General features: G+C 32.3%; 1 protein-coding gene across 6 annotated transcripts in view; it reads right to left on the bottom strand.

Moving 5' to 3' along the window:
* Window positions 1-276: 276 nt before the first annotated feature.
* SENP6 (SUMO specific peptidase 6) overlaps window positions 277-19,506 on the bottom strand; it is a 100,069-nt gene continuing 80,839 nt past the window's right edge. For all 6 annotated transcript variants that reach the window (XM_019729596.2, XM_019729601.2, XM_019729599.2 and 3 more), the window contains 8 exons: window positions 13,943-14,059; window positions 12,858-12,950; window positions 9,199-9,629; window positions 5,561-5,664; window positions 3,905-3,993; window positions 2,573-2,641; window positions 2,321-2,471; window positions 277-803 (listed from right to left, as the gene is read on the bottom strand). In XM_019729596.2, the coding sequence (XP_019585155.2) occupies window positions 597-803; window positions 2,321-2,471; window positions 2,573-2,641; window positions 3,905-3,993; window positions 5,561-5,664; window positions 9,199-9,629; window positions 12,858-12,950; window positions 13,943-14,059 (1,261 nt within the window). In that variant the 3' untranslated portion in view covers window positions 277-596. The remainder of the gene's footprint in view (window positions 804-2,320; window positions 2,472-2,572; window positions 2,642-3,904; window positions 3,994-5,560; window positions 5,665-9,198; window positions 9,630-12,857; window positions 12,951-13,942; window positions 14,060-19,506) is intronic.

Raw genomic sequence — 19,506 nt, 5'->3', positions numbered from 1 at the left:
TTGTGTAAAATTATAAATATTTATTCCATTTTTGGGGTTCTCTGAGCACAAAGGAATGTATGAATTAAAAAGTTATTTTTTTCCTGCTATACAAGCATATATATGTCTTTCTTGTTCAAAATGCCTTCGTGTTAACCTTATTTTGATATTTCAAGTCATTTTAGAACAAAGGCAAAAGGTCAAAAAATCATCATGGATACTTGACTAGTCCCATGAAATGTATCACACCCACAAAGGAATTTAATAGAAGTTCACTAAAGAATATCAAGTTAATCATTTCCTCCTATAAATATTTTTTTATTTATTTTGTGTTTAGAAGTTGCAGTTTGAAGTACTATTAACAGAAAATACATAACAAAAGCTTCCTAACAAGTGAAAAAAATAATTATAAATGCTGGAAAAATTGGCCTCATTAACATATTTACAGACATTTACTTAATACATACTCCATTGGAAATTAATTATATGACATTTTTACAAGCATTAACATTTCAAAAATCACTCTGAGTAGTGAACACTTCAGTTCTTTACTGTCTATACCCAAAGGTGAAAGTCACTCAGTTTCTGAAGACAACACTGACAAGAATCAGAAATGGTCAATCTGAGACACTGTTGACACATTGTTCTGTTCCTTCCCCGACAGATGTTTCTGTTGAAGTGTCCTTATGATTCTTTTTGTCTTTGCTCTGACCTTCCTGCAGCTTAAGAATTATGTTTCGGATTTCTTCTCTTTTTGTTCTCATTCTTGGGGGAGGAAACCAGTTTGCCAAATTCATAGGTAATTCAAAATTGAGAATTGGATTCTGAAAATAAAGCATAGTAAATACACATTAGAAAATTATAAGAAGTAATAGTTTAGTTTCAATCACAAAAGCATTACAGAGTTAAAAAAAATCTGTACCTCATGAGTAAATACTCATTATCTACCACATGCCAAGCACCGTGCTAGGCACTGGAGATGTAAGATCTTATAGTCTCGATCGGGGTGATCAGCAAACTGTGGCCAGTGGGCCAAATTCTGTAAATAAAGCCTATTGGAACGCAGCCACACTAACTCATTTACATGTGTCTCATGCCACAATAGCAGAACTGAGTAGGAACAGAGACCACATGGTTGCAAATCCTAAAATACCATTTACTATCTGGCCCTTTATAAAAATTTTTGTCTATCTAGACAGATAACGCAACAATTAAAACAATATCACAAATATTATGACAGGTAAAGCAGCGAGTCCTATAAGAATACATATCTGGGAGCTTAGCACAATTCCAAAAAAAAGGTGATGGTTAACCTAAGACCTGAAGAATGAGTAGGAGTTAGCCAAATGATAAATGACAAAAGCAACAGGAAAGGATATTCCAAGTAAGGAAATATGCAGCAAGGCCTAGAGACAAGAAAGAACATGACACAATATGAGAAACTGAATGACATTCAAGTGGCTGGTATATATAGAATGAGAGTGAGAATGAGAGGGAATCAGGCTACAAGCTTGGACAGCAGTCAGATCTTGCAAGTCACATGAATTTTGGTCTTAATTCAAGGGCAACAGGAAGCCACTATTAGATTGAAAGCAGGAAAGTAACATGATTAGATTTGGGTTTTTGGAAAAATACTGTGAAAAACAGAAGTCAGGAGACCTGGTTAGACTGATGCAGTAGTTTAGAATAGTGATGCAAGTGTACTGAATTTCGAAAGTGGCAGCAGGGATAAAGAACTGAAGAAGTGAAAGACTTCACGGGACATAGTAGTACACTGGATGATGGGTAAAGAAGAGGAAGGAGTCCAGGTAACTGCAACAAATATCCATGAGAAGTATGCGTGGTACCTCTGTAGTCAGAGAGACTGTTAGAGGAAAGAATGGTCAGCAGTGTCAGATGGTGCTGTGAGGTCAGGAGCAATTTCAATATAAGGGTGAGGATGAAATTAGATTATAGAAATTTGAGAAGCAAGTAAGATTTGTAGAAATGGAGACAGTGAATATAAACACTTCTCCAAAATATATCTGTGAAGAGAAAAGGAGGTGAAAGAGGCAGTCCAAATCAAGGGAGAGGTTTCTTATGGTGGAAAGAGCCAGTGGAGAGGAAGAGTTGATCAGTGATGAGTAATGAGGTCAACAAGCTTTGGCTGTGATGAAATATACAATCTTTTTTATTATACCTTAAAAATTCTCCAATTTGGGAGTTTTGGTTCCCTGGAATAATTTTTGAAATGATAGTTGTCAAACCCTCTAACATATTTGCTTGTGTTTTTTATACTAACATAAGATAAAATATACTATTTTATTATTTATTATATCAGATCCAATAAGTTGAAACCCACCTCAAAAAAGCTCTCTACATACTGCAATATGTATACACCACAATCACTGAAGTTGTTTTGCTGGGGTACTTTTGGATTAGAGCCTTTCATGACATCTTTGGAAAAACTTCTTTTGCTTCCTTTTTTAACTTCCCATTCCACCTCTAAATACCTGCAATAATGAATATATATAGTAAGAATATATGTACATACATATACAAAGTCCTTCATTTCCACCAGACTACAAAGTACAAGGTATGATTTTGAACTTACTCTCTTAGAATTTTTACAACATTTGACCGAGAAGGGCCTCTGAGTGAGTCCATCAATAGGATACAAGGTCTGCAGGGTAGAAATGACCAAATGTTAGTACTTTATCATGTTAAAAGGATATAAAGAGATGTACATTAACAATAAAATTTAAAACCTTCAATATTCCCTTTGTATGCCTCAGTAAAACTTGGGGGTGGAGGGAATAAACCTTATAAACCCATATACCCTTATGACACTTTAAATCTCCATGGTTGTATTAGATACCAAATAGAACATTAACCATGTCTTAATTATGAATATAGTTCACTAAAGTTTCATAATTGTTTTCTAAAAATACTTCAAAATTTAGTAGAAAGTCAAAACAATTCTCAAATTTGAACACCCCCATATTCCTAATCACCAAAAGTGGGACCATGCAAAAGTATTAGAAAATAATCTCATTTTTAACTAAAACCTACTATAGATAACAAAACAGGTAATTATCGCATAAAAGAATTAGTTTAGAATCCAGTGATTTTTGCAAGATTCCACTTTGAACACTCACTATAAATAAGACTCAAACCTTCAAAATTTGTTGTATACCCCAGTTAAGTGAGGAAGTCTAATGTCGTACAAAAAGTCCTGGAATGTTTAAAGATCTAGGCTCTTTCTGGCTAAAATTTTATGGTATTTAGAGAAGGTCTCTTAACTGCTCTAGATCTCTATATTTTCCTTAAAAATGAAGTTTGCTCTTCAAAAGCTGTTAATGCAGTTTCAGCCAACAGTTTCTGCAAAAAAAGTCAAAAAAGATGAAGTCTAAAAATAGGCAATACTTCATCACCTGAGAAGTTTGGAGCCCCTGGAGAGACCACAGAACATATTATTATTTCTGAAAACCAAAACAGACTCATCCTCATTTGGGGTTCCATCTGGAACATTTCCCATAGGACTGCCTTGAGTCACTCCACAGCCTTCACACTGTAGCTATGGAACCAGTGTCAACTCCAATCCCCATGTTATTGATCTGAATGACAATTGTGTGTCCTTTTCTGTTCCAAATCACTTTATATCGAAAAGGAATAGTGGTTGTCAATGAAAATGTATGTGTGTGTGTGCACGCTCATCCACACACATAGAAAATGGGCAAATAGAGGACTGAAATGATTATCCTTTCTCCCCAATTTCATCCTTGGACGTTGGGCGTGACCCAGTTTTCCTCCCTGACTTTGACAACCACTGCGACTTTTGCTTAAGTACTTGTTTAAATAAAAACTGTCTGGTCATGTTTTATACTATGAAGGTATATAAATAAAAATTATCATGTAGTTTACAAGATATATAGTTAATGCGTACTGTTTACAGATAGTAGGCTTTAAATGCCACTGTCCTATTTCTGAATTGCAATTGTCATCAGCAAGGAATCCGTCATCACTGCTATCATCCTATAAAAGAGAGATTCCTGTTAGTATTCAAAATATACAATCTAAATAACTAATAACCTTAACAAAGTAGCCCTATTCAGGATAAAAATCTTTGTAACAAATATGTAAAAAAAAAAATTTTTTTTTTTTTTTTTTTTTGGTTTATCAGATACTAGAAAACGTCACTCAATACCAGTTATCTAATGCCACAACACTGACATTTTAATGAAAAGGAACTACCAATCAAGGTCTATGAAAAGTTGTTACATCATTTACTCAACTTAGAATAAATTTTTAAAGATTGAATATATTATGACTGATTCTTCTCCAGTCAAATACTATTGCTCTGATTTTAGGTATTTTTTGAAAATATACTTTGTTGGCTAAGATAACAGGACATGAATGACATATTTATTATTCTTTTACATAAATATTTTTTCACATCAGAAATATTTCAAGGGTTTCTGGAAACACTATTTTCCTTAACAAAACGATATATCCACTTCACTTGAGAGAAGACAGTGTAATGACATTGTCTTGTTCTGTAAATTATCTTGAATGTAAAACAAACAAGGTTTCTTTCTTTGGTTCTTTGAGAAAGCTCTGGCAACTTTATAAATGAAATAATCAACAGAAAGAATTAATAATAATACACAATTAAATTAGCTAGTTCACATAACTGCTATGACCAAAGAAGCATAAGTGCTCATTATAAATATTAAATGTAATCCGTATATGTGTCTGTATATGTTGGAGAGAAAAAGTGTATTTCATAGCCACACATTGCAGACCAAGGAATCCAAAAAATAGCTTTTGTTCATAAGAGGATTCAGCAAGAAGGAAAAAACGGTGCAGTACAAAGTTATCTTCACTACTAAGTAAATTCAAAGTTTGTCCTAACAGCTAAAGAAAGGTTAGAGAATTAAAAAATGGTATGCTGTAGGATTTGTATAAACTTTTCTCTCACTATAAAACCTTCATTAACTGAAATGATAAAATATTTTCAATAACATACTTTATTCTTGATGTTAGTAAAGTTTCTTAGAGCAAGTGAGATGCTAAGTAAATATGAGAATTGATCTATATTAGTTTTAACTAAGTATTATCTGGTCCTGCCATATACATTAGATAAAAGGAAAAGAATCACTGGGAAAGTGGAAAAGTAATATAATATTGCTATGCTTATGCACCAGATAATCAAAAATGTAAATATTTGCCTCTTGAATGTCAAGTTAGACCAAAGGTTAAGTATGGCCTATAAATACTGTAAAAGAGAAAGAGAAAGAGAAAGGGGTGGTAGGGGTCCTGGTGGCTGGGTTGGGGGTGAAAGAATTACTTTTATATTAAAACTTTCTGAGGTGGGTAATATTAGTTTAGTCCACATCGTGGGAAGAAAACCTCAAAACGAAAACAAAATAGTGCTAATACATTTATTCTATCAACTTCTGACTGAAAATTGAATTTCTGTTCTGAGATGAGACCCAAGTCCAGAGGCATGAGTTACTGGTTCAAGGAACTGACTATAGGACTCTAAAGAAAAACTTTTAATTAGATAGAACATTAGAACTTTTTGCCAAGCAGGTTTCACCTGGTTATCCTGATCTTCTGAGAAGTCGATGAGTTCATCCTCAAGCATTTTACTAGCTTCAGCTGATTCATCACTATAGTTTAGTCTGATTTTGCTTAAGCCATCTGTACCAATAAGAAACATTATGTAATGAAAAAGGACATGCATATAACTTATGATGTTAGGCTAGTAATCTATTAGTGATATAGTAATTAAGAATACAAAATTTACCTTAGAATATAATATCACAAATATAAATTACTTTCATAAAACCCTGGATTGACATATCAATTACAGAGTTATTTCTACTATTCAGACTCTAAAATGTATTAAAATTTAAAAACTAGGTGTCAATTATAAGATTATATGTATATTTAAATACATATATGTATGTATGTATGTAAATAAATATTTTTGTGCTAGATATCTTTAATAATGGAAGCTAGATAGAAAAAAATAACCTAAATATCCAGTAACAGGACAGTTAGCAAACTGTAGAACATAAAATGAAATACTGTACATTTAAAAAATTAAAATTGTGAAAAATATAGAAAATTATACAATATAAAGTAAAAAATAAACAATTAAAATTGAGTAAAATAGGCTTGCTTTTGGATGATAAAAAGAAAAATACAAAAATGAAAATAATCATCATGTTAGTAGTTATGGACAAGTCCCCCAACTCTGTCTTTTTCCTTCATGTTTGGTTATATTCATAGACTTTTCAATAAAATAAAACAACACAAGCCCGATGTAGATGCTGATAGTATGAAAAAGTATACATGACTCATAAAAAAAATGTATACTTTTAAAGGTCCATTTCAAGAATCTAAATTCTTAAAAATCAATTAATTCGCTGAAAGAAGTTAATCACACAAAATGTATCAAAGAAAGGTAAGATTTACATGAAAATAATGAAAACTGAATCAGGCACTTTAATATTAAATATATTAATATTGTCTATTATACAGCATACCATTTCCAAGTTTTATAAAGCATAACTTTAAGGAATTTAGATGGGATAAAATGTATGTTGGCATAGTTATTAAAAGGGAATTAAGAATAGTAATATAAGTGGGATGGGATGGGATGGGATGGGATGAAAAATAAAAGGTTTTCCTGAAAAGACATATATAAAAAACTAAATGTATCGGAAACATACTATTTAAAATAACTAACAAAGCACTATGGTACATCCTTTAGTTATGCAAAGAATAACCTTTCTAATTTATCTTTTTTTTTAAAATCTGTATTTTAATGTTTGAAGCTAAAACAACTATATTTGAATCAAATTTGTTCAAATTCTCAGGCAATTCAGAAGTAACAAATTACTTCTATCTACAAACTGTTATATAAACATGAAGCTTATACAAATTAAACTATACTTGTATTTCAAAAAATGGAGAAAAATAATTTAAATAGTGTAGTATTGACTTCAATTATTTCATTCCGTAAACAAGTATCATGGTATAAATTGAGAGGTGATAACTGCATCAGCTGTTCTCTCAATCAGTCCCAGTTCCTGAGAGCTTCCCATACAGTGAGATCATCTGAAGATGCCGAATGTGATTCTAGAGTTTAAACATAGTCATTTTTCATGTTCCATACAAAACAACTATTTCATATGGTGCCCAACTGAAAAAAACACCAAATGAAAGTAGTGATACTACACACATTATTTTCCTACAGTTGACCTTAAAAACCTAATTCCTGTGATAAGATGCAATTCCACTTATTTACTATAGTATGTTATTTGACATCGGTAGACAACTTATGACTCTGTGTTCAATGGTTAAAATTATATTAAAAGTATCCAAACGCCTCATTGAATCCTGGCAACTATACTCCCAGCCCAAACAGAAATCAATTACTGAGATATTAATCATATCACAAAAATTTTTATAAGCTCTTTGTATCCTAATTTTTAGTACGTCATCATTTTATATAGGATAGACTGCTTAACCATCCTCTCTGAGGTAGTAAAGTCACCTTTAGAGAAAACATTTAATGAACTTTTTGGTAAATGATCTCTTGGAAACATCTGATAAAAGCTATGGGACCTCATTCCTGAAAAGTGCACAGACCCACTGCACAGCACCATTTTTCAAACTATGGGGTACTATCATTATTGGATTAAGACAAGCATTAAAAAGGAACAGAAACTATTTGTATCACATACAATAAAGGTAAATTAATTTCCTTTAAGGAAGATACAGTCGATACGGTTACATACTAAAAACAAAACAAAACAAAAGACCAAATGTACAAATTGTAATAAAAAGAATAAACAGATATTAAAAAGACAAACTATATAAAACAGATTATTCTTCACTTTGATTTCCACTAGCATTTGTGAGAATATTTACTCCACTTTAACTGGCTACTACTGGGACCGGCACATTAATTTGTAGTAGAAGGTCACTAGGAATTTCTGGGGTTTGTATATATGAAGCCCTAGGCTTTGTCCCATTGCTTTGTTTTAAATCATGCACTTTAATTCATTTGTAATTTGAATTCACATTAAAGTGTATGAGATTACTGATCAAAAGGGAACTTAACAAAATAGTTCCACAGAGATACAATTCACATACCATTCCCCTTTCTGCTGCTTATCTTCCACAGGACACAAAAAACACTCTAGGACTATTGTCAGCTTTATGCAGCTTAGCATGTCAACCAAATAAAAAATATTTTTATAAGAGCTCAGCAATAGCTCTCCGACTTACTAAAATAAGCTGGTAGAAGTTAAGTACCAAGAGTATGTTCAGCATTCATAACTTTTGCTAGGTTCTTTCTGAATTCACAAAATTTCTCTTATGCCTTATATGGAGTGTTTTCCTCCAAAGAAAATGTTAGGATCTATTCACAGTTTATTAAGTTCGCAAGGTACATACTATATAGCATGTTAAGGGTTTTATGGAGTAGCTTACTTTACTTTTGGGTTGGAAATTATATAATTTATTTGATATGAAATTTAAGTATTTGAATTGAAACCTTAGATTTGTATAACAAGTGCTAGAAATATGGAATTGATTCAAGGAAAAAACAATTTATTAGAACTGAAGGTAAATAAGAGAGGTTGGTTGGACCAGTGCCCTTCTTCCCACTGAAAACAATGAAGGCGAGTGAGGAATAAGAAACTCACCTTTAATTTGAATGTCAACAATTATATTGGAGGAGAAAGCTTTAATTTCTGCCTCTGGCCACTTGATCTCAATTTGCCTATTTGTACACTGAAAATACTGAACTAATTCACCTTACAGATTTAAGACTGTGCAACTACTGTTTATGTTGACTACAGTAAATTTCCGATGAAATAAAAATAAATCCAAGTTCCTTTCAATGGAAAATGTAGACCTTGTACTACAATTTTAAAACTGCACTCTGTGGGGGTGAGAGGAGACTGATTACACATAAAATAATTTTTTGGAGTGATGGAAAGGTTCTAAATCTTGACTGCTGTAGTGATTACATGACTCTATACATTTATCCAAGCTCACTGAGCTATACATATAAAATGAGTGACTGTTATTTTAAGTAAATTATACCTCAATAAATCTGACTTAAAAAAAAAGTGTGCCTTGAAATCTTAATCCTGTTTATAAAAAATCCAATTTACTCTGAATTCCTTGATTCTTTCAAAACATTTAGAAACATACCTGTATGGTGCATAGAACTTAAATATTCATTCTGTAGGCCATTCTCACTTTTAGTCCTATCAACAACTTTCTGGCATGCAGATTCTCCTTTATTTGATTCTTCATTTTCACTTGCAGTATGATTTATTTTTTTCAGACTACATTTCACACTGCATATGTTTCTCCGATAACGAGGGTCACTTTCTTCCTGTTCAGCACTTGAATCAATTACAGCTACGCAATGCTTTTTGTTTAGCATCTTCTTAATTACAGGCTTGGCAGAAGAGTTTTGTGAACAACTGTCCATTTCACTGGCTGAAGGAGAAGAAATACAACTGTCCTCTACAGTTGAACATTTTTGCATGGCTGTATTTTCATGGTAATGAGGATTAGGTTCATACTTTGGTTTTTCCAAACCAGGGAAACAAACAACAGCCAAAAACCAGTGTGCACTGTAAAAAACAAATGAAACTACTAAATATATCATTAGAAAAGTTTATTATATTTGGCAATAATATCAATTGAAATGTTTTCCTAGAACTTTTGTGAATAAATTTATTAAGAATGCCCAATTTTTTCAATTCTCAAATTAATCCACTTGTTTGTATGATCATTGATTCATTAACAGAATACATAACGTATTTTGTTAGAATTTGTAGCCTGTATTCACTTTTGCAAACAATCCTTTAAACCTTTTGTTGCTTGTGGAATGAAAAATTCATTGTTTTTTCAGGTAATTCAATGAAATGTAAATTATATCACTGCAATTCATCATTCCCATTTACCTTCTCTTTGCCCTATTTATGTCAAAGAATAGAAACCTATCTAGCTTTAAGATTGAAATGCCTTCAAAAATCTAATTAGACTGTGTAACTTAGAACATTTTCTAAACATTGTACATATAGAGCCTTTTAAAAACTTTTACCATGTTTGTTTTTATTAGTAAGAACTGCTTAACAATGAAAATATTAAGTAATCTTTTGTCTCATGCTTTATTGAAACGTAAATACATTAAAATGAAACAACACATATCTAAACATTATTACAGAACTTAAGTATTAGTCGAGTTCCAGCTATCAAGTGGGTGCTTATGATATAGCTGAATTCAGGTATCACAGCTCTCAACAGTACGATATAAGCCATGAGTAAGCAGCTATACAGCTAATATTAGCAAATAGTCATTAATATTGAATAATTTTATTAAGGGCTTACTACTTGCTAGGCATAGTGTTATGTGCTGAGATAAAATGAATAGGCTATAGATGTCAGAGAACATATTAGGTGAGCACAGTACTTGTCATATGTCATATAGTGATATGTTCAGTAGGTATTTGCTGAATGAAAAAATGAATATATTGACGTGGATAAACGTTATTTTACATTCTCATTTCTGCAAAATATTAAATCACCCCAAGGTAATACTAAGAAACAGCACTCTCTCTCACGGTACAGCATAAGTAGAAAGGTCAGAGGCTGGCTTCATCCTTGATATTGTAAAGGGCAGATTTGGGAATGCCTCACTCCTGTTCTTAATTACTAGTCCTCAGGATCCTATGGACTTAGGTCTGGAGGGGGCAGTAGAAAGAGCAGCACACCAACTTCCTCACTTCTTCACTTCTAAGACACAGCTGACTAAATCACATCTCAATTTTGGAAATGTTAAAATGTCAAAAAATGTGTTTTAAAATTGATTAAATACAGTATAATAGAGTGATTTTTCAACCTACAGCTGTAACCTAAGTCTACCACAGTTAACATTTCTTAAGTTTAACAACATGGATAAGCCACATATTTTCTGTTGCCTCACTTAAAAACTAGGAGAACATTCTTTCTTCACCAGTTGAAAGAATCTGAATCAGAAATATCTGATGTCACCTCTAAGCAAAGCCAGGGTTTTGCTTTTCTGATCCCTTTTAATAACAGCTATATCAAGCTTAAATTATCAATGGGAGAAGAGGCTAAAACAGGTCATTTCACTTATCTTTTGGTGGATTAGATCCAAATATCAAATTTCTACCCCATGTCAATTACTGTGACAATTTTGAACAAATAGCTTTTAACTTTAAAGAAATTAACACCATCAGGAAAGTTGAAAATAAATAGATGACAAATATATGGCAGTCTATCTAATATAATCAGTGTATACAACTATTCGTAGTTTTACCTCTTAAAAAAAAAAAAAAGAATACAAAATGAACCCTCATGATTTGAGGCTCTTTTTCCATCACAAATGGTACAGTACTCTTGCAGAATGCTTTTCTGACTATCATCTTTGTTCATTTTCTACTTTCCACCAAGATGATTAGAAGCATGATCATAGTTTCCACCACATCAGATGTAGTGACTAAGAGGGATGTGCCTCTATTGCTCAACTGTATGTACCTCAAATTATATTTCTATCTTAAATTTTTATACTTCATTTCTGACAAATGACTTTCTAGGTATATTCTCCCTTTCACCTAGTAGGCAGCCCACATGTTACTTTATGTAACAAATATATGTCAAGAAACCTTATTTTAAGTAGAATGAAGAAATGGGAGATTAGTTTTAAACTATGTTTGACTTAAAAAAAAATGGAGGGGCTTTATAACCATAACCAACGTTTTGACCTAGCCTACCTATCCTGGCTACGCTGATCAGAGCACAGATCTTATAATCAAAGCAGGATTCCAAATAAATATAGTTTAATTATACTATACAGTAAATTTATTTTCATAATGATGGGAAAAAAAGAGCACATTTAGAAGCTAGCCTGGCACAGTTAGGCTTATTAGACATAAACAATCTCACAGAATACCAACCTTAAAAAAGTTGCTCTGCAACCATGATAAAATGAGACAAAGCAAGGCCATTTCATAATTTGTCTGAGACAAACAAGGTCACAATTCAACCCCAAAAATATCAAACATCCCCCTTTTTTGTTAAAGAGTGAATGCTACTTCTTTAGCAAAGCAAACCACTGCTTCCTTCGATCTTCTCCCAAACCAAACCAAAGCCCAAATTCTTTTACAGGCTCTTTCAAACACTTTCATGGTTGCCCATGGTGTGTTCTTCTTTGATGCAAATAATAAACCCAAGTTATCCAACTACAGGGGATCTTTAGCTGGAGGGCATAGGAAAACAAAACATGAAATACAAATACCCTCAAGTTTAAATTATATAATGATCCTACACATTAATGCCTCTCTACCGATTGGGGGGAAATTACGTAAAAGGTTTATCTCACCCATTTACTTAGAAAATAACTTCAAGTAAGTCAGCATGGTTCTCAATTTGAGAAAATGGCATAAATCTAGCCATCTTTTCTTCTTTGTGGTTAAGAGCTCAAGTTGTATCTTAAACTAAAGATTCGAATTCTTCTATGGGACCTAATCATCTTTCTGTATAAAGTATCCTTTTCTATAGGATGTTTTCTAGAACACAAGCACCATTTTTTAAAAATGACATTAGTCCACATTGACAAATAAAACAAAATTAGAAAGATCTCTTGTCTGGTGTTTCTAAAATTGAATCTTACATGATTCACTGGAAAACTGCATTAATTTTCATAAAATAAGCAGTATAAGTAATAGCTATACAAAACAAATTTCAAGAAGTTTAAAAATGGATGAAATCTTCACATGACAAACACATTTTCTAAAAATTGCCATCATGTTTACATAAAGGAATTTCTTACTCACGCTTCATTAAGTGGTACAAAAATAAAATCCTTCTCAAAAATATCTACATGCCGGGTCCATGTTTTTACTCGCCCATGCCGCTTTTGCTGTATTCTGTAAGATAAGAGATACACTCTAAAGCTTCTGAATTGTTCCTAGTGCATCAGCTTATATGCAACAACTTACAAAATATAAAGATTAAGATGTTAACAGATTGAACAGTTGCAAAAGATGGGTCAGCAAATCGGGGAAAGAAAACAGAACATCTGAGGTAGAGTTAGCAAGGCGTGAAACTGCCCATCCCTGAATCTGAAAGAAAGAGATATTTAATTCCTGCTACGACATAGTACTAGGGTAGACCAGTGCTACTATTTTTATTACTGCAGAACTGGCACAAGCAACCATACTGAGAAGCAAATCAGACCATGACCTAGGAAACCTGAGGAGAGGAAGAAGAGTGAGCATTATCCTATAGCAGATGAAGCAGGATACAATACGATCATTGGTCCAAACCAATCACTGTCCTCAACTCTAAGATGCAAAATTAGGAATCAGTGAAATAGAAACTATTTATATGATGCACAGCAGCCATCAATTCAAGACATTTAATAGCACTCGTGACAAAAATGTACCAACTCTATGTGTATCTTTTGACCAATTACCAGCAAGTATTAGAACTGGATGCGATCACTATATGGAGAGGAATTATAAAACGAAAGTATTCAAGTAGAATCATCCAAAGAACTTAATTAGAAGTACAGATTCACAGGTTCCTCTCTTAGATAGTATGGATGGAACATCTAGGGTAAAACAGGGCGATTCGTATTTAATAAGCATCTAAGTAATTATTTTAAACTATCAGGCATATTGAAGAAACACTGATCCAGATATTACACCTAAAATCTTTATGAATTCCAGGTATTCGTGAGGCTTTAGAATATTATGGATATTGATCTATATTTATATTGGATCCAATACAATATTATACTAATTTTGCTAATTGATAATAGAATTAAATGATTTGCATCAATACAAACGAATTTTTAATAAGTTAAATTTAAGTGATTTAGTACATCTGTTAAATATTTTCAAAGAGCTTGACTTACGATAGATTAGTTGTTTCATTTCTTCTCTCTCTCTGATTAAGGCGTTTATAGAAAAAAGAACTGAATATATGAATTCGATCAGCATCTTCTTTCTTCAATTTTTCAAGCACCAAGTATCTATTTTATAAAAAAATTCCAATATGATAATTTAACAGTTTACCTCATACCAAAACGCAGTCAAGCAGTGATTAAATATCTATTTAGCCACCATCAATCTCTATTCCTTACAACTGAAAGAAGTTATTAGCAAAATTTACTTTACATTCTAGACAATAACTACCAGATTATTCTTCAGTAATGAAAAGTGATACTTGAGAGTAAAATTGTGATTTTAAAGATCTAATATTTTAAAACAAGAGCATATTCATAAACGTTCATAGAAACATTACTTATAATAGCCACAAAGTGGAAATGCCAAAAATGCTCATTAACTAATGAATGGAAAAATGTAGTTATATCTATACAAGGAATATTATTCAGCAACAAGAAGAATTGGAGTACAGATACATGCTGTAACATAGAATCTCGAAAATATGCTAAGTGAAAGAAGCTAGCCACAAAGGAGCACACGTTGTATGATTCCATGTATATGAAATGTTCAGAATATGCAAATCCATAGACACAGAGAAGAGATGGGTGGTAGCCTAGAGTTGAGAGTGGGGTTGGAGGGAAATGGGGAGTTGATGCTAATGGGTACTGGGGTTCTTTTGGGGGATGAAAATGTTCTAATATTGACTGTGGTGATAGTTGTAAAACTTCTGAATACACTAAAACCACTTTAAATGTATTAATTGTATGGTATGTGCATTATATCTCAACAAAGCTATTATCTTCATGTGCTGTTTATGTTACGCAGTTCAGTTAATAAACCATGAAGACCCAACCTTATTTTACTTTTTATAAAAACAGAAAAGAAATAGAAAGAACCTATACAGTGGTGAGGTTGTAACAATGACTCTTTAAAGTTATCTTACATTGGATCTAATTTTTCCTTGCCTTAATTTTTTTCTTTAGATCTATACCAAAACAAATAGCAATGGCTCCTTTATATCACAAAGGAAATTATGATACTTTAAGCTTAATGGTTTATGTTCCAAAATCCCTCAAAGGAGCTACACGAATTCAAGCTTATGATCATATTCATTTTATTAAAATGAACAGGATAGTCTGAAAGCCTTGTGAAATCTTACACAGAAACAGCAACTATGATGACCTAGAGGGTACACCTTGACACCTGTTCTTAAGTTCTAATGAAAAGGACCTATCTACAGAATTTCTTGCTTTTGGGCAACTCAGTGTGCCCACACAAAACAAACAGTAAGACAGTGAATCAGATCATGACACAGTTTAAATCAACGACTGAATTCTACACTAATATACTCAAAACAGAGCATGTAGTGAATCAGATTTGAGTTTAGGGGCTATACCTTAATGGGTGAACCATGCAGCTTTTATCAGCCCAAGCTATAATGGCTACTTTGTAAAACTGAATCGAACAGACAAAGGGATAATTCAACTTTTAAAAAGTTATTTGTTATTTAAGAAAACTGACTCTCAAATTCATATGTAAACAAATCCATGCCTTTTAAAGTAACTAGTTTTATCTTTCTGATCTGATACATATCCATAAGTATTTCTGTGAGGTTTTTTTTTTAACGTACATATGTTAGAACTATTAATTTTATTTAGAACAGCCATATCTCTTATTTTAGAATTAAAGGGAAAAATTGAAGTTTATTACAAAAACCTTGTGGGAATTTCTTCCATCTGGGTGTATTTTTTTCAGTGTATAAATAATTTAAATATTCGATGTCATGGTGAAGCTGTTCACTTACTATTTCATAAAGTGGACAATATAACAATTAAATCATGACTTCTTTAACTGTAGGATAAAGTTAAAAGATCATTTTTAAGGTTAATTTGCAAATCTGACTTTGAAAGTAATTTTTATTAATTATTTTTTTCTCTGTATTTTATTAACATTATCTAAATGCAATGTGCTTATACTTCTTTTAATACTGGCAAACTTTGTTTAAAAGTCTATCTCTAATTTGTAGAGTTAGAAATGGAAAAGAATGAGCAGCTCTAGTAGCAAGCAGCCAATTAACTTATTTTAATAGTGAATTATTTTAAAAGTTTCCTTTTTAAATTCACTTCTAAGAATGTCATGGAACAAATGGAAACATACAGATTTTTTTAAAATCATGGATTTTGTTAGGTTCTCTTTTATTTGGAATACTGATTTGCATCAAAAAAAGACAGAATTTATAATTAAGTTTACTGTATGAAATTTGTTTTAAACTAGAAAAGGGGCCTATAGATAGTATAAAGAATTTCAAGAGTATAATCACATGACTAAAAATGTCTACTGTAACATAAAAATTATAGATTATTCAAGTATGAAATGGAATAAACTAAAATATAAACAAAATATAAGAGTTCAACATGTTTTTTAGATCCACCTATATGCTTTCAAAAACAAAACAAAATTTTAAATATAGAAGACTTAAATAGGTTAAAAGTAAAGACGTGAAGAAATATATACCATGCAAACATAACCAAAAGAAAGCTGGAGTCCCTACACAAATATTCATTTTGAACAAAGGAGGCTTAAGAATAAGGAAGATTATCAAGGATACAAAGGGACATTACATAATGATAAAGGGGTCAATTCTTCAATAAGGCATAAGCATGTATGTGCCTAACAACAGAGCTTCAAAATACTAAGGCAAAAACTGATTAACGTAAAGGGAGAAATAGATAAATCCATAATTATAGTTGGAAATCTGAACAACCTTTTTAATAACTGATAGAATAAGTATGCGTAAAACCAGTTAAGGACAAAGATGACCTGAATACATCATCAAACAACTTTACCTAATCGACATTCACAGAACACTTCATCCAATAACAGCAATGTTGCTCTATTTATTCACTTAAGACTTTTCAATAGTTTGGTTTGTGAAGTTAGTATACATTAGTATTAACAGATAACGTCTTTTTATTAAAAATTACGGGAAAAATACATAACAAACTTCGCAACCTTAACCATCTTTAAGTGTACAGTTCAGTAGTGTTAAGTATATTCACACTGTTGTAAAACAGATATCCAGAACTTTATCTTGTAAAACTGAAACTCTAATCCATTACATAACAATTCCCTTTCCCCTGCCCCTTAACCCCTCGTAAACACCATTTACCTTCTCTTTCTATGAATCTGATGACTTCAGTTACCTAAGTGGAACCAAACAGTATTTGTCTTTTTGTGACTGGCTTATTTCACTTTGCATGTCTTCCAGATTCATCCATGTTGTAGCATTTGACATGATTCCTTATTATTTAAGGAAGAATAATATTCCATTGTATGTATATACCACACTTTGTTTATCCACTCATCCATCAATGGACAATTTGGGATGCTTCCACCTCTTGACTATTATGAATAGTGCTACTATAAACATAGGTGTACAAGTATCTCTTTGAGACCCTACGTTCAATTCTTTTGGATATATACCCAGAAATGGGATTGCTGGATCACACAGTAGTTCTATTTTTAATTTTTTGAGGAACTACCATATTGTTTTTCTGTATTGGCTATACCATTTTACACTCCCACCAGCAGTAAACAAGGGTGATTTGTCCACATTCTTGCCAACATGCTATTTTTCTGTCTTGGGTGTTTCTGTTTTTTGTTTTGTTTTTCTAATAGTAGCCACCCTAATGGGTGTGAGGTGATACCTCATTTTGGTTTTGATTTGTATTTCTCTGATGGCCAATAATGGCAAGGATCTTTTCATATGCTTGTTGGCCTTTTGTATGAGATAACATCTTTTGATTTAGCTATCAAGAACTTTGTTTGAAATTGTCCTTGAATGTATCTGTTAGGTCTCAAAGGGGTCTATATCTGCAAAATTAGGCATTTACAATTTAGACAGTTTTTCTTGCCAGCAAATCTATGACACATTTATAATTTAATGAAATATATTCCATTACCATTAACTCTTCAAAAGGAAAAATAGTGCCCTTGAAAAGAGGGTATAGTTAACATAAATAGGAATATACTACTACCCCCTCATGTTAAGTAGATCTATTGGTTGAAGATGTTAGTGAATTCTTCTATATCCTTACTGATTTTGTTTAGTTGTTCTATCAATTATTGAGAAAAGGGAACTGAAGTCTCCAGCTATATTTCTATTTCTCATTTTAGATCTATCAGTTTTTGCTTCACATTTTGTAGCTCCGCTGTATGGCATATGCCCTTTAGGACTGCTAAGTCTTCTTGGTAGATTCACTCCTTTATTATTCATTATGTAATGTTCCTCTCCATCCCTGGTAATTGTCTTTGCTCTGAAGTTTCCTTTATCTGATATTAACTCTTTTGCTGTGATGTTCGGATATGTTTTCCTGTGGCTTGCACTATCAACAACAAAGATGTTTTGTATGCCATATTGTGTAACATTTTGTAATAAATTTTTATGTCATCCATGCCCTTAGATTCTAATTTATCTGTACTTAAATCTAACTGATACCACTTAGTATGTTTTGAGTATTTTTTGCTAAAATTCAATATAATGGTAAATTTATTACTATATACTAAAAGGCTTAAAACAAAAATGTCATTTATGTACAAACAACTCAAACTGTTATTAAATGCATGAAATAGCCAAAATATTAACTTTTTATTTTTTGTGGATTTTTGACACATTTTGAAAAAATAACTTGAAATCAATTAACACAGTGAAAGAGTTAATATGTTTTCTAGTAACTCCTGCTTTCTTTTAATATTTGATGCTATATCTTTTTCCATCCTTTTCCTTTCAATTTACATATATCATTATCTTTGAAGTGAATTTTTTTATAGATAGGACAGTCGGGTTATGTTGTTTAATCCACTCTGCCAATATCTTTCACATATGTATATAACTGTTCATTAAAGAATTTTTATAATGGATGCTTTAAAAATCTCTGTCACATAATTCTATCATCTATGCCATCGCAGTGTTTACTACAAATTGTCTTTTCTCATTCAGCTTGAAATGTCTGTAGTTCTTGGTGAGGCAAGTAATTTTAAATTGAAATCTGAACATTTTGAGTATTTTAAGACTCTGGATCTTATTTAATTCTTGTGTTTTAAGGCTTACCCTGGCATCACATTCCAGTGGGTGAAGTGGTCATTACCGCATTACTGCTGGGGATGGGGGCTGGGGGACTGGGATGGAGGTGAGGGGGTGGAGGTTCAGGTTCTCTATTAGGCTACTGTTAACAAGGAGGGGCTTCATGTTAGTGATGGATGGAGATGGAAGGGTCCACCACTAGGTCTCCACTGATAGTAACTCCACTGCATGGTGTGTTGGGAGGTGTACCTCATTATCCCCAGGGACCACGGTCAAGCCTGGCTCTACACTTTACCCTAATTAGCTTAGGGTCATTGTGACCTCAAAGTTATTCTTAGCTCTTATCTGCTCTGACCTTTGCTTTACTGATACTACTAAATGTATCTTCCTTGAAAGCTTTCATCTCCCTTCAATTTTATGACATTACTCTCTCTGGATTTTTCTTCTTAC

Source organism: Rhinolophus sinicus, linkage group LG05, assembly GCF_036562045.2.
Source record: "Rhinolophus sinicus isolate RSC01 linkage group LG05, ASM3656204v1, whole genome shotgun sequence".
NCBI classification, from domain to species: domain Eukaryota; kingdom Metazoa; phylum Chordata; class Mammalia; order Chiroptera; family Rhinolophidae; genus Rhinolophus; species Rhinolophus sinicus.
Note: the sequence above shows the minus strand (reverse complement) of the source record. Positions and strands in the feature narration are given on the sequence as shown.